We start from the raw sequence: 16,408 nt of genomic DNA, 5'->3' as shown, positions 1-16,408 counted from the left end.
TGTACGTGGCGTTTGGGTTTACACGAACCAATAGGGTGGGTTTAAACCATGGATGTATTGGGTTTAAACTATTTTTATAGATGAAAACATCATCCAAGTGAAAATTATGTTTAGACTGGATATCCTGATTTGTAGCTTACCTGTCACATTCAAAGTAAACTCTGTGTGTGTGTGTGTGTGTGTGTGTGTGTGTGTGTGTGTGTGTGTGTGTGTGTGTGTGTGTGTGTGTGTGTGTGCGTGCGTGCGTGTGCGTGCGTGTGTATGTGTGTGTGTTGATAATTGCACTCTGAGTGCCCTCTGATCCTTGGTGGCTCCACATTTAATTCTCTAAGATAAACCCCTGCTTCAAGGTTTTTGTCTGAATAATAATAATAATAACAACAATCATAATCCCAATCATAATCATAATAATGGCAATAATAATAATATTAATAATAGTTATAATAATAATCCTAATCATAACCATAATCATAATTAAAGCCGCAGCAACGTGGCAATGAGACAGTTTCCAAGACAGATGGGCTGGCCCACCTGGTAAATCCAGCATGACCAGCAAAGGTTTGTAACTGGTTCTCGCTGGATTTTCCAGTGAGGTATGACAGCCCCATCTACCCTGTATTGAGGTCCTTGTGTCACACATTTACCAAGGGCATAATTATACCATCCAGCCACAGACTGGTAGACAGAGGGGTGACTGACAGACAGGGGGGTAGACTGAGAGACAAGGGGGTAGACTGACAGACAGGGGGGGGGGGGGTAGACTGACAGACAGGGGGGTAGACTGAGAGACAGGGGGGTATACTGACAGACAGGGGGGTAGACTGACAGACAGGGGGGTAGACTGAGAGACAGGGGGGTAGACTGACAGACAGGGGGGTATACTGACAGACAGGGGGGTAGACTGACAGACAGGGGGGTAGACTGAGAGACAAGGGGGTAGACTGACAGACAGGGGGGTAGACTGAGAGACAGGGGGGTAGACTGACAAACAGGAGGGTAGACTGAGAGACAGGGGGGTATACTGACAGACAGGGGGGTAGACTGACAGACAGGGGGGTAGACTGACAGACAGGGGGGTAGACTGACAGACAGGGGGGTGACTGACAGACAGGGGGGGGGGTAGACTGACAGACAGGGGGAGGGGGTAGACTGACAGACAGGGGGGAGGGGGGTAGACTGACAGACAGGGGGGTGACTGACAGACAGGGGGGGGGGGGGGTAGACTGACAGAACGGGGGGGTAGACTGACAGGGTGGCCCACCAGGTAAATCCAGCAAGACTAGCTAATGACCAGCTAAGCTTTGTAGCTGGTTCTTGCTGGGTTTTCCAGTATGGTATGACAGCGCCATCTAGGCTACCCTATTATATATACCATTTTCATGAAACTCGGTGGAAAGGTGTTGCATGGGCCAACTTAGAATCCATTAAATCTTGGAGCTGATCCAAATCACAGGGCGGGTCCACAAGCTGCCCAAACATGGCTGGCCACTCACCTCTATTCATTTTTTGGACTTGGGGAGCGAAAAATTCCCCCCATTCATTATCAATAGTGGGAGTCGAAACGACCATATCTCGACCTGGGAAGGTTACAGAGACCCATGGTTTGGACTGGCACAAAGCTCTCAACCTAATGAATGCAACAATACCAAACATGTCCTGCTCACATGCATGTGCATGTGCACAGAGCCACGAAATGCATTCATAGGTAGAGGTCTGTGCTCTCTGAGTTGCTCATATGTCCAGCTCGAGGGTAGGCCACTCCAACATTTGAGGCATCCACCTACGTCTACAGGGTGTATGGGGGCAGAATCCGATTTTATTTGCCAGGTAGGTTTTTACACATGCTAGGAATTTGTTCTGGTCTGTTGGTGCATAACACTGATGGATAGATAACAATAGACAGGGTGCAAGGACGAAACAGGACATTGGGCAAATACAAAATGATGTGCAATGTGTACATAGTATATGTGCAATGTGTTCATGATGTATGTGTAATGTTTTTTATATACAATATGTGTGCCTTGTGTTATGTATGTCCAGTGAGATCCTACTGTATGAACAATTCAACCAGAGGTGTGAGGGGCGGCTCTAGCTCAGGAGGTATAGCGAGTCATCCAATGATTGTAGGGTCAGCGGTTCGAATCCCGGCTCCTCCTGGCATGTGAAGTGTCAAATTTCCCCCAAATTTAATCAAATGAGCAGATAAGTAGGCTAGCACCTTGCATGGCATCTGCCGTCATTAGTGTGTGTACTGTATGTGTGTGAATGGGTGAATTAGAGGCCTTCATTGTAAAGCGCTTTGGATAAAAGCTCTATACACAGTAAGTGCAGTCCATTTACAGTATGTGCAAATAGTGCTGCAGTCAAAGTCAGAGGGGGCGAGTCAGAGGGGGGCATGGGCCTTGTTGGCTGGTAGCAGTCAGGAAGAAGCTGTTTTTGTGGTGAGTGGTCTTGGCCCTAATGGACAGCAGCTTCCTGTCGGAGGGGAGTGGATCAAAGAGACTGTGACCCTGGGTGGGAGGGGTCGGCCACAATCTTTCTAGCCCGCTTCAGGGCCCTGGAGGCGTGCAGGTCCTGGAGGGATGGCCGGTTGCAGCCAATCACCCTCTCAGCGGAGCGGATGACGCGCTGCAGTCTGGCCTTGTCTTTGGCTGTGGCGACGGAGTACCAGGTGGTGATGGAGGAGGCGATGATGGACTCAATGAAGGAGGTGTAGAAGTGTACCATCATTGGCCTTTGGCAGGTTGAACTTCTTCAGCTGCCGCAGGAAGTATATCTTCTTCTGTGCCTTCTTGGTGAGGGAGCTGATGTTTAGCTCCCACTTGAAGTCCCAGGAGATGAAGATGCCCAGGAAGCGGAAAGACTCCACAGAGTCGACTGGGGAGTCACCCAGAATGATGGGGGTTGGAGGGGGGGGGGGGCTGGGTCCTTCCTGAAGTCCACAACCATCTCCACTGCCTTAAGAGTGTTGAACTCCAGGTTGTTTTGTCCACACCAAGACAGCAGATGGTCAATCTCCCACCTGTAGGCAGACTTGTCTCCCTCAGAGATGAGCCTGATGGGGTTGGTGTCGTCCACAAACCTCCGGAGCCTGACAGACTGGTGGCTGGAGGTGCAGCTGTTCGTGTGCAGGGAGAAGAGTAGAAGGGAAAGGGTGCAGCCTTGGGGGGAACCGGTGTTGATGGGCCTGGAGTGATAGATGTGTTTTCCCAGCTTCACATGCTGCTTCCTGTCAGACAGGAAGTCGGTGATCAACCCACAGGTGGAGTCAGGCACGTTGCAGCTGGGAGAGATTATCCTCCAGCTGGGCTGGGAGGATGGTATTGAAGGCAGAGCTGAAGTCCACAAACGGGCTCCTGCCATCCAGGTGCTGGAGAGTGGAATGTAGGGCCATGTTGATCAGGATGGTCTCATGAGGCTAATGTTTACTGCATCATCCACAGACCTGTTGGCTCTGTAGGCGAACTGCAGGGGGTCTGTGATGGATTTGAGGTGGAGGAGTACAAGGCGATTAAAAGCCTTTATTACAGAGGTCAGGGAGATGGGTCTGTAGTCATTGAGGCCAGTGATCCTTGTGTTCTTGGGGACGGGGATGATGGTGGAGGCTGATATGTCTCTAGTGAGGTATTGAAGATGTACACAGAGACAGCAGAGTTCTTCAGAGACAAGAGACATGGGGTCTTCACCGGGGGGTGTGAGGGCTTCCCGTTTTTTCCAATGTTTTTGTTTAGCATTTATTATCTTCATTTAATCTTGTTTATTGTGTGTTGTAATAAAAAAGAGTGGTGTCCACTGATAATGAGTACATGCAGGCTTTCTGCACTGTGAACACGGAAAACACAGATATTCACAAAGTTTGTGGTGAATGGCAGGTTGTTTCCTCATGCAAAATAGATTTGGAGGGTTAAAATTAAATTACGCTGCTTTATTTTAGGGGTTTAGTGAAGGCTGGTCATTTTTGATCCCAAGAGGAGTAGAATGTTTGGACATCACAATTATCCCCATGCAATGAAAACTTTTCATCACCCAGCGCAAAACGCTCGCGGTGCTGATGTGACAATAAATCGCCCTAAATACAGACAAAATATCAAATGATTCTTCCATCTTTGAAACACACGCTGGCGCTGTTTCACAATTTTAAATTAGCGAAAATAAACCGCTACCTCAACAGGAACTGACGTTGTGTCTGCGCGAGTGGACGGAAAAAAGTGTTGCTGCAGGAAAATGGCTACAAACATCGTACCGCTAAAAGGTGGGAATTTGTATTTCTTTATCGAAGATATGCGTAAGTTAAAAGTTGATACATATATTTAACATTCATTAGCTGATATGTACCGGTCATTCAGGTCTTGTTAGTGTGTCAAACCAGGGTTTTTTCCTTGTTGTGTTGCACTTTCTTGGCAGGTCGCAGAGCGCTTTAAATGATTGAATCTGTGTGTAAAGTTCGGAACAATAAAAGCCATAACATAGAATTAACACTGGCTCAGCATTTTGCCGTGTCGCGTCCACTTTGATTCGGCGTTGAATTTTCACTGCGTCGTACTACCTGCTTGTCTGCGTTAGCTAGTTATAAGTTTGCCTACCTTTGACAGTCTAGGTACTTCGGTCTCTCACTCTGTAGTGCTTACACGTTGTTTGGTCCCATTTATTCTTTTCCTTTCTTCTTTTACTTTGCTGCTACTAGTAAATTAATTAGGGTGAAGTTAACGTTAGGACTTGGCGAAGACAGATTGCCACATCGCACTCATTTGGATATGGACACCCCAGGCTGTCATTGATTTGGATTCATTTTTAATTAACTTAATTTTAAGTTAATTTTGAGTCAGGTGAGCAGTACTCAATGACAGAAGGCATCACTATTGTTGTCTCATGTAACTTGTTGTCACTATTGTTGTCTCTGTTCCTTGAAGCAGCAGAATTCAGTCTACCTGTTCAGCCAAATAACATATCCCAATACATATTTTTTGGTATTTTAATGTTGTCCTTTTTCAAATAACTTTTTAGCACTGCTGATACAGAACGTTCAATAGCCTACAACTGGAGGAACAGGCTCACGTGCCCCTGAGTTTTCTCCTTTACACACTCAAAAGAAAGTGTGTGTGTGTGTGTGTGTGTGTGTGTGTGTGTGTGTGTGTGTGTGTGTGCGTGTGTGTGTGTGTGTGTGTGTGGTTTTGCTCATGGGAACCAGGATGAATGTTTATAGGTACATGTGTTTGGGTGATCCCATGACCGACAACGGATTTTTAGATTTTTAAAAGCCTATATAATAACGATAGTTTGGAGCAAGAAAAGGCCAATAGCCGATTAATAGGCTGATAGCAAGAAATAAATAATAAAAATGCCACTTTCAAATAAATTAAATACATAAATAAATAACGTTGGATCATCAAACTCTCAAAGCAGGCTAAAAAGCAAAGAGTAATGAAAACTCAGGCGCTTCAGTCATGTTTCAGGCGTTTAAACCTCTACTACAGTACCTGCACACACCTGCCCGCTGTCACCTGTTAAGTCTGCATGTCCAACAGTGCAAAACATATTTCCTTCTATTCATTTCCTCTATGAATGATTGTTTCACTGAGGAGGATCTCTAAGAATGTCTTCCTCACTCCCCAAAGTAAGCTCCAGGACTCCATCTCCAGGACTACGTTTTCATACTAAATCAAATTAATCAGGCTAACTACTTTCACGCATACAATGGACATCATTGAGGCTGTTCCTTTACGTTCTGCAGTCTAGCCTTGGCTACAGGCTGTTGGGTCGCTTTTGTCATGGCCCATTTGACAACAAGAAGGTCTTGTTAGAATGTTTGTTTCTTTTCATAGCTTTTCATAGCTTTTGACAGACCAAAAAAGAAGCTCAGCATTTAAGATGAGCCTGACTGAATTTCTGGCATCTTTGACTTCATCTTTTCAGAGCTATAAACATGACCTGGTTACTTATTCCTGTCCTAAAGATGTTGTTTTGTACTTTGATCAGCTGCATCGAAGCTTGTTAGTCTCTATTGTGTTGTGTATGGCTAGTCTCTATTGTGTTGTGTATGGCTAGTCTGTTGTGTTGTGTATGGCTAGTTTTATTTGGGAAATCATATTAAAATGAGACAATTTCATCGAATTGAGTGAATGGTCTCTGAGGACTCCAAATCCCATTTGTTATCTTGACCTCTGAATCCTTTAAGGGTTCCAGTCCAGCAAACATTTCCACTGGAGAAAAACAGTAGCTTGCTCAACTCACTTAGCCTAGTACATAATGTATCATCTGCCTTCTAAATACTTAAAGAGAGGAAGCTAGCGTTCTCAGAGTCCTATCAGTCTTAATGGAATCTGGACCCACAGCTACAGTAGAGTGAGGGGAAGGAAATGGTGCATAGTTAAGAGACACAGGAGGCCATTTTTGTTTTCTTTGAGTGGACTTCATTTGATATTGCCTCCAGTTTCCTTATTTGTGTTTTTATAACATGCCAATCATAGGTTGGGACCTGTTGTTCTGAGGATTATTAGGCTTAGTGTAGGTTAGTTGGTGTTCGTCTAAACCACTCCCTGCAGCCTATTATAGTCAGTGAACATTGTTTCTGTCCTCTCTGTCCTGATACTTCTTGATTTATTACGCTTAAAACATGCATTGATTGACCTGTTAGCCTATTCTTTTGATTGGGATTAATACCCTCCAAACACCTGTGCCTTTGCCCATAGCTTGCTTGATGCCTGCCTATCCGATTCAGAATGTGGCTCCACCATTTCCTAGACAAAATGAATGTTAATAGTGTTTAAGCTCTGCTATTGCTCATTGCCTCTGGAGCTCCAGCTTGCAAAAACCTCTGATATTAGCACAGCTGATAAGACACTGGGGTCGCAGCGCCCGCAATGCTAACAGAGACACAGATCCGTCTGGCTGCCTTGGATGCCACATTCCTTGGCCTACGAAAGCTGTAGGCTAGTTAGCTTGAACCCAGGCACAGCCAGTGTTTTTCACCACAATGGGAGGGAGGCTCAGACTAAGGCTCAGGAAAGTCCAGTGAAGCCTGGGGGAGAGCGTTCTGACTCAGAGTGACTGGCTAATCATGCCAATACGAAGAAGAACGGGCTGCTTTGAGGTAGTAGAGTGTCATCTGCGGATCTCGGAGCACATGTTGCTGGGAGAGGCTAGGGCTTGAACATCATACTCTACTGTATGATTTCTATAGACTGCAGATGTCTGTGCAAATCTGAAAGGCCTGTAGAAAACTTTTTTTTGGCTGTATTGCTGATTTTCATGTTCTTCAGCTGGGCCTTTGTGGCATAGTTTGACTAAGCTTTTATAACCACGGTTGTGGAATTGTTTTCCACTGGAATCGCACCGTATGAAATCTGCAGCGAAAACAATGTTTTGCATTAGTGTCTGCTAGGCATGGCAGTGTGAAATTGTCCAATCATAGTTATCATTGGGCTTTATTTCTCAGCATGGAGGTAGCTTACAGAATTAGGTCTAATGAGTGTAGACGATCCGATTTTCATGAACTGCACACCTGTATCTTACGATAGTTTGGTTTGCCAGTAATGTACTGTCGCCTCAGACAGATGTGTCTGCTGTCATCAAGTAGGAAGTATCTATCTTAAAAAACATTTGAGATAAGCCAGTGTACAACACCATAGATGGGCATGTCATGAGTGAGCAGATATTTATAGGCCTAGTTAGTGTGACCTGATTGTTGGGTTAGGCTAGGCCTAGTTAGTGTGACCTGGATGTTGACTATGACTCCACTGGCAGTCAGCCATGATTAGGAGCACAAACAATTTAACCAATAACAGCCAAATAATAAACCATATGTTACCCCACACTCAAATAACAGATGTATGCTATAGGCTACCGTGTAACCCATGTGACAACCCATACAACCCTTGTGCTATTCAGGAACTCTAAACTTAAACAGACCCTTGATGGCCTCTCCTTCACCCTGACGGTGGCGTTGTGTGTCATGGATTTCAGAGCCAGCACGACTGTAATAGGTTTTGATTTTATTTCGCCCTGGTTAGTCCCTGCTGGCATCAGGCTACATGTAGCCTAACGGTCCCAGGCTGGGAGCCAGATCGATGCTTCAGGATGTCAGTCAGCCAGGCTTTGATGCCGTGCAAGCCAAGTGATTTTTCTAGATACAGTATAATAAAGCCTCCTTCATCTGTTCCTCTCCCCCTTTGCCGCCTTCCCCCCTTATCTTTTTCTTCCATGACGCCACCTTGTTTTTCTCCATCTCATCTTGTGTCCCATCTTGTGTCCAAGACTGCGTCGTGGAACGCACCCAAGAACATCTGTGGTTTGACCTGGAGTGTTTCTTATCCCTCCCCAGGTGTTTGAAGCAGCTCCACTGATCAACGTCTTGATACCAGCCCTGACCTTCCAGCTCCATGTACATGGCACCCTCCAGTTGACACCATGGCCCAGATATCCAGTGGCGATGGGTTCAAGCTGGACGCCCCCCAGCCGAGGGGGGCCGTGGGGAAGGAGGAGGCCCTTCGCATGGAGGCCGACGCCCTAGCCAAACTGAAAAAGGAAAAAAGACACACGTTCCCCGCAGCCGCGTCGTCCTCTTCATCCTCTGCGTCATCCGCGACATCCACCAAATCCTCGTCATTCGCAAAACCCTTGTCTACCACTGCCACCGCTCCCAGACCCTCTCCCTCCGGCAGCAGACCGGAGAAGGACCTCATCGTCTTCCCAGAGTCGGAGGCTAAGAAGAGGGCCGAGAAGGACAAGTTCCGGGACATCGACATTGACAAATTGACCAACGAGGAGTTGGAGAAGCTCCTTCTCGATGACAACTTCGGGGCCAACAACAGCAAGGCGCCCCGCCCCTCGTCGCTGCTTGGCTTCAACCTCAGCGCTTCCTACCCAGGGGGCCATGCCTGTAGCCCCTCCCCCTTCTCAAGCAGCCAATGGACTCCCGTGCTCTCCACCCCTTCCAGCTCCAACGTGTCCACCCCCACCCACCCGCAAGGTCCCATCTTCCCCTCCGCCCCCTTCCCCAAGGCAGCTTGCGCCTTCCAAAATGGCTTCCCTCCGGCGATGCCGCCCTACATCAGCATGGCCCCCCAGCAGACCTCCTTTATGGCCTTCCCTCCCATCCAGACAGCAGCACCCCTGGTGTTCCAGCAGCCCACGGTCACTCCAGAGATGGCCAAGCTCTTCGACAAGATCGCCAGCACCTCGGAATACTTGAAGAACGGTAGGTCGGCCAGCACGGACCTGGATTCGGCACCGGCGGCCGGTACCGTTTCCCTGGCGCCCAACCCACCGCGGGCGCCGGTGCCGGCTGACCCTCCAAGCATCAGCCGCATTGAGTGGCTGGATCTGGACCCCCTCAACAAGCACAAAGCCGAGAACGAGGAGGTGCCCCTGGCCCCGGGCGGCGCTGTAACAGTAGTGGGAGGGCCCGCGGGTGACCCCTGGGACGCCGTGTTGCTGGACGAGCCGGACGCTGGGAGGAGCAGCCCCCAACCGGAGGCGGTGGCGGCGCAGCTGGCCGCTCGCTCTCAGCCCCGGAGGTCGTCGGCAGGGGCGGCGGTCACCAGGAGCCAATCGCTCAGCATCGCGGCGACCTCCTCCCAGCACAAGCCAAACAATCAGGTATTACGTTTTACATCACCACACCACAGCTCAATCAGGAAGTCTTAGCACAGACGAAACAACCAAACACTAACACAGCTTAGTCAAAATAACCATATAACTGGTCATGATTATTTCCGCACAGCCAAAACATCCGGCTCTTCAAAGCCCAGCCAAACCAACCATTCAGAGATCGCCATTATACCAGCACTGGGCCCCTGTATTACATAGCATAATCATCTGTTATGGTTACCTTCCCCCCAAAAGGTTTGCCATCTAGACTTTAACATGACATTTTTATTGAATTGGAGAAGGGATGCTATCTAATGCGTACCGATTTTAGGGCTTCGGATTCATATTTAATATAATATTTAAAATACCTATTTTAAATTCGGACAGGACTATGGACATGCGTCAGAATACCATTTTTCCTCTAGCCTTTCCCTAAGAACAACCAAATGACAGTAAGTGAGATTGTGCTGTTGGAAAGTAGCTTAGCCTAGCTACTGTACAGTGACTCAGCAATTAACTTATTGTAACCTTTACCACATCTCTTCCTTTGTACTTTGCTGTTGTAATTTCTCAGAATTTTGCAGAAATCGTGTAGGGTACATTTCCTGATAATAAAAAAAAAAAAAAAAAAAAATTGAAAAGATTGAGCAAGCCTTTCCTTTGCTGCTCTGTGAGAGATGGTGTGTTCTTGTTCGCTGTTCCCAGAAAGCCCCCTTCCTGTCTCATTGTGTAGCTCCGTGTCCGAACAGAGCATTTGGCTGTTGTTGCCTTTTTCTCACAGAAGGCTGATAATTATTGTACTGCACAAGATAAGGTTCTCACACCATCTTAAAGCATAACAACAGCAGTTAGCCTAGGCTTGGAAGACCCAGGGATCCCCAGACACCTGGCCGTAGTGTGGCTATTGGGCCGTGAAAATCCTCTTAAAAAACCATCCAGGTTACAGAAATCTTGGGAAGCCTCGCGTTTGGCTATGCCCCGAAATCTGAAGGGTTCTAGTTTCCAGCTAGTTTTTTTTTTTTGAGGCCATGGAGAACTTTTAGAACTCAGATTGAAGGATGGGGCGGCAGAGGAGGATAACAGGTCTTGTCGTTTATTCCAGTACAAACGAAACCCTCTAGGAGCTTGGTGAGGAAACCCTGGGGATATGGAGAGAGAGGGGGGTCGTTAGGTAGCAGGGCTACGGCGGACTGTAAGGGCCATAGCCATACACGGCATGGCGGCTTATTTACCGTACGGCGAGAGCGGTCTGCGTGTCGTCCATGGCTGTGGAATGTCTGCGAAGAGGTTTTAAGCTGCGTTCGTTTACGAACGTCTGACTGTTATGTCTGCGCTCTAGTCTGCGTTTGTTAGCCAGGCTACTGTTACATAACATTAGCCTCTGAAGGCACGGGCACTCCCATGTCTGTTTGCATCTCCGTCTGCGCTCTCTCGTCTTTCATCAATCAGCGTGCGTACGTGTGTGTGTGTGTGTGCGTGTGTGTGTGTCCTCCCATCCCATCTGTTTGCCTGACTGCCTGCCTGCCTGCCAGCGCCAGTGTTGGTATAAGCAGGAACAAGCCCATGCAGCTCCCTCACGCCCTCAGCAGCTCATCTGACAAGCCCCGCAGTGGGCCAGCGCCGCCTCTAGCATCGCCATGACAACACTGCTCTCATGTAGGCCGAACCAGTGTGTGCGCGCGTGTGTGTGTGTGTGTGTGTGCGGAGCGGAACAGTGGCAGTGTAGAGTTACTGTACAGACCTGGACACCAGACACCTTATCGCTGTCACAGCCCTGCACGATCCAGCTTGTCTAGCGTCGTCTAGTGCCACTCACACCACTCGGGCCAGAGGGCTGCTGGTTATCGTCATTACCGCCGAGACGAACAGATTGAATGTTGGCGGTCGGATGTGAGTAAGCCAAGCCGCTGCCTACACTTCATGGGCTTGGCATCGGGTGTTTCGAAAGGGGGTAGACTTGGGCTGGGACTCTTGCGTAAAACCAAAATGAGCTTGAACTTGGAGATTGGGAGTCTTTAGCTGTCTCTGTCCTTCATCCATCCATCTCTCTCTCTCTGTCTCTGTCTCTGTCTCTGTCTCTGTCTCTGTCTCTGTCTCTGTCTCTGTCTCTGTCTCTGTCTCTGTCTCTGTCTCTGTCTCTCTCTCTGTCTGTCTGTCTCTGTCTCTGTCTCTGTCTCTGTCTCTGTCTCTGTCTCTGTCTCTGTCTCTGTCTCTGTCTCTGTCTCTGTCTCTGTCTCTCTCTCTCTCTCTGTCTCTGTCTCTGTCTCTGTCTCTGTCTCTGTCTCTGTCTCTGTCTCTGTCTCTCACTCTCACTCTCTCTCTCTCTCTCTCTCTCTCTCTCTCTCTCTGTGTCTCTCTCTCTGTCTCTGTCTTTCCAGCTCTGTCGAGCATGACTACCTGTACCTGTGCTAAGCTAATCCCAGAGGCCCTCAGATATTCACAGTCAAACAAACAGCATTATCTGCTCCAGCGGTCCCGTCTCTCAGAGCAGCGTTGTGTCAGGCCAATTCACCCTGCGGTTTGTATTGGAAAGCCGCGAGGCCGTACCCAGCATGCAGCAGGGCTCGGGCCCAGGTCCCGGGGACAGCACCATCTGTGCCGGAGTGCACTGTGGTGCTCAGTAATGGTGAAGTCACGACTTTTACACACTCGCACACGGCCCCCTGTGTCATGGCAGGGTAGCGAGGCATTCAGCGTGTGTGTGTGTGTGTGTCAAAAGTGTGCGTGTGTCTGTGCAAGTGTGCATGATTGTTTGTGTGTGTGTCTACAGTAAGTGTGCGTGTGTCTGTGCAAGTGTGTGTGTGTGTGTGTGTGTGTGTGTAGTGTAGCCAGGCATTCAACATGCCTGCTCTAGAGGGCTGTGGGTGAGTGTGCTAGTGTAAAGTGTGTTTGGACGACGGGTGTTAAAATGAGAGCATGTGCGAACGCATCTGAGAATGTCTACAGCGGCGTGATCCTCCCGAGCAGGAGGCGGCCGCAGGGCTCTGTGCTCCACCACCAACTGCTTCTCACGCCTCCGCACACTTTGAGCAAGAAAACCTCACGTCATTCGGTGCAATCATCCTGTAATTAAGCGGTGATTATAACCATGTGTCTGCCAATTGCTTCTCCACAGTATTCACCATGAGATGGATCCTGCAAAGTAGCAGAGGGCACGTGCGGTAGATGACTCAGGGGTGTGTGTGTGTACTCGGCGGCTGTGTGTCCGCTCGGCTTTCTCCTCACCTGGTTTCAGGCTCCTCACCTGGTTTCAGTCACACCAGGAGATCATCTCTGATACAGCTGCTGGTCCCAGAGTGTTAGATTTGCCATCTAGTTCACAAGTTCTCGTAGACCTAGATTGACCCAACTTCCCCAACACAACTTTTGTTGATCAACAAGTAATGTCTTTAAGGTCACAGTGGATGTTGACCTATCTATGGGGAAACGGTCAATTCCTGATTGGTAGTGGAAGTGGAACTTTGTCCGATTACGTTTGTTGAAAGCACCTAGTTCCCCTTAATAAGGCCAACATAGAGTAGCCTCTATGAAACACAGATCAAGTATCTCATGCCAGTCACTACCCCAGAGCAGTTGTGCAATGCGAGCACCAGCCCAAACTCCAGAGAGTTATTGCACAAACACAAGACAGGACGCTGAGGACAGTGCCTCCTTTTAAAGCCAAAAGGATCTGAGTCAGAGCAGCAGGCTGATAAAAGCGAAGCGGAGCGGATGAATGATTAGTGAGAGGGTGAGTCACATGAGCCTCGCGCGTCCCCTTCGGGCCCCAGTGGTTCTGTAGCCCAATAAAGGCCAGTCAGGACCATGGACAGGAAACAAAGACCGGCCTGTCCCACTGTACAGCCCGGTGTCTGTACTTCAGTGTGTGTGCGCGACTGTGTGTGTGTGCGAGACTGTGTGTGTTTGCGCGAACCGTGTGTGCGCGTCTGACCGCGTGTGTGTGTTGTGAGACCGCGTTCGGGTGTGTTGGCTGGGGCCACTAACTCGGCCTTATTGGATTATCCCCTTATGTTTGTTTTTGATGGGACGGTCGCAACGACTCCAACACAAACACAGCTAATACGCCGCGTCGCTGTCTCGCCGGGTAGCACGCCGTCTCTCGCTCTCTCTCTGACAGGAGAGCATGCTGGGACGCGCAGGGAGCAGTGAAAGACGCCATCCCCCGTCCGAGTCGCCGCTGGTTCATAGATGCGTGTTATTTGAGGTCAAAAACCCGAATGTGTCCCTTCTCCCCCGAGTGTGTCCTTTTAAACCGCCAAAGCGATATTTTTCAAAGAAGCCCACCCTGCTTTCATTAGGTCACGGAGATGCTCGGCATTTTCAGAGATTGTAGAAAACCTGCCTCCTTGTCAATAACTGCAAGACGACATAGACTTTAAGTGTGATTTGAAACTGCTGACACGGCTAGATTTTCCATAAACCTTGCAACTTGGAAGTCACAAGGTGTAAGGCCAAGGTTCAGGAAGTTTGCTCGTGGTGCAAATGTAAATACAGAGCTGTAACTGATGACTGGAAAAGATAATGATTTCTTGCCATATACAGCACCTCTGGGGGAAAAAAAACTTTATCTCTAGGCTGTCTGCCTGTCTTATTGATTAGAGCACTCCCAACAGTGATGTACAGTTATAGCATACCAGACATTTTTTTCTAAATCCCGTTAAGCTGAATCGCAGTCCTTCTCTTTGAGTGATGTCACCGGGTTCCAATGTATGACTGAACATTTTCGCAGACCCTGAGGCAGATCAGGAAGTGGAGGGCCTTTCGCTTGTCATTTCCTGTTGCACAGGAAACACATTCTTTGCCCTTGCAGTCGCACAATGCGAGGCGTTCCTTCCAGTTCCCGGCAGCTTTTGCACTGCCTCCAGGAATCTCTGGACTCAATTCCTCGGGGCCGTGTGTGTGTGTGTGTGCGTGTGCGTGTGCGTGTGCGTGTGCGCACGATTGTGTGTGCATGCGTGCGTGCACATTTTAGGATTCATTGCTTTTTTAGTTCCTGTAAAACGGATAAAAACACCTCCTTGCATGGAATGTGGGTCATTCAATCTTTCTCTGCCATTCAAACTGTATTAATACTGTACAAACTGGAAAATGTAATTCCACAGAAGTGAATACAAATGAACACACACTTCACTCTATGAGCCACTGTGTGTTTGGCCTGTAGCTGATCTCTCTGTTCTCCCTCCCTGTTCTGTCATTGTCTTCCAGCACGATAAGGGAAATGGAAAAGTCCTCACCAGGTACCCAGCCCTGGACGGAAAGGACGCCCAGAACCCAGAAGCTGTAGCCTTCTGTGAAGACGTAGCAATGTAAGAGCTGCGTGTGTGTGTGTGTGTGTGTGTAAGAGTGTGTGTGAAAGTGTGCATGTATGTGTGTGAGTGTGCATGTGTGTGTGTGTGTGTAAAAGTGCGTGTGTGAGAGTGCATGTATGTGTGAGTGTGTGTGTGTGTGTGTGTGTGTGTGTGCGCGTGTGTGTGTAAGAGTGTGTGTGAAAGTGTGCATGTGAGTGTGCATGTGTGTGTGTGTGTAAGAGTACGTCTGCGAGAGTGTGCGTGTGTGTTTGTGTGTGTGTGTGTGTGTGTAAAAGTGCGTGTGTGAGAGTGCATGTATGTGTGAGTGTGTGAGTGTGTGTGTGTGTGTGTGTAAGAGTGCGTGTGTGAGAGAGTGCATGTATGTGTGAGTGTGTGTGTGTGTGTGTGTGTGTGTGTGAGAGAGAGTGAGTGTGTGTGTGTGAGAGAGTGAGTGTGTGTGTGTACAGTATGTGCATGCTTTAATTGCATGTCCTTGCTCTGTGCAGCCTCACGGTCAAGTCTTTGGGTGGAGTGATGATGTAGCTGTGCTCTGGGAATCCACATGCTAATCTGAGAAACGCCCACAAGGTCCCCAGAACGGCTCAGTGTGTCGGTCATCATCTGGTAGCCGATATACATAGAGACCAAACCCAATCCTAAATCCTGATAGGAATGAATGAGAATGGCAGAACTGCCTGGTTGAAATGTATTGCAATCTTAGAATAGATATTGCCCGGAATTAGCTATATAGATATTGTCTAAGCAAAGGAAGAATTTGGATAATAGTAGGCTAGTTGAAACACTTGATGTAATTGGAGAATAGATGATGGAGAGGACCACCATGGAAACAAGTTTTTAACTTTGTTCATCCTCTAGGATTGTAGTCATACACAAGTCTCCTTGTATTTTTAATCTCGTCAAACAAACTTAAACTAAAAATGATTGGAATGGAGTGCTACTATTTATCACATAATCATCTACTACGATCACCTACATCCTATAAAAAGATGTTATATTCTGTACAGTAGAACCATTTGTACCATGGGCAGAACCCTCAGGAAAATATTCCAGTTAGAACTCTATGGTTCCAAAATACTTGGCGTGGGACCAAACAGGACTCGGACCGTGACCGTATTTGGCCGTGCCGATCTATCGGTCGAACCCTGGCCGTGACCCTCTCCTTGCGTCGGCCCGCAGACTGAGGTCCAGGTTCCCGTGCGACGACCTGACCACCAACCCGGGCTACCTGCTGAGCGCCGTCATCCCGCAGAGGGACGGGGGCGGGGACAGCGGCTGCAGCGTCAAGGTGTCCATCGAGATCTCCGACTCCCAGCAGCCCGTCACCTTCACCTGCGACGGTAAGGACGACGCAACACCGGGAAACGGTTCAGTTTTATTTGATTTTGTTTCATCTTTATTTAACCAGGTAAGTCGATTGAGAACAAATTCTCATTTACAATGACGACCTGGCCAAGAGGCAGAGGTTAAACAGGTCGGAGCACATAAAATCCTAAACAAATGAAAAGACATAC

At 48.3% G+C, this 16,408-nt stretch overlaps 1 protein-coding gene across 1 annotated transcript in view; it reads left to right on the top strand.

Annotated features, from left to right (window-relative positions):
• The first annotated feature begins 4,202 nt into the window (after positions 1 to 4,202).
• The window catches only part of pik3c2a (phosphatidylinositol-4-phosphate 3-kinase, catalytic subunit type 2 alpha), a 44,970-nt gene continuing 32,764 nt past the window's right edge, over positions 4,203 to 16,408 (top strand). Inside the window, exons 1-4 of the mRNA XM_084450951.1 lie at positions 4,203 to 4,252; positions 8,321 to 9,597; positions 14,794 to 14,894; positions 16,074 to 16,234. Of these exons, the coding sequence (XP_084307077.1) occupies positions 8,407 to 9,597; positions 14,794 to 14,894; positions 16,074 to 16,234 (1,453 nt within the window). The 5' untranslated portion in view covers positions 4,203 to 4,252; positions 8,321 to 8,406. The remainder of the gene's footprint in view (positions 4,253 to 8,320; positions 9,598 to 14,793; positions 14,895 to 16,073; positions 16,235 to 16,408) is intronic.

The sequence above is a fragment of the Borostomias antarcticus genome (assembly GCF_949987555.1).
Source record: "Borostomias antarcticus genome assembly, chromosome: 16".
Taxonomy (NCBI): domain Eukaryota; kingdom Metazoa; phylum Chordata; class Actinopteri; order Stomiiformes; family Stomiidae; genus Borostomias; species Borostomias antarcticus.
This window is presented reverse-complemented; position numbering and strand designations above follow the sequence as displayed.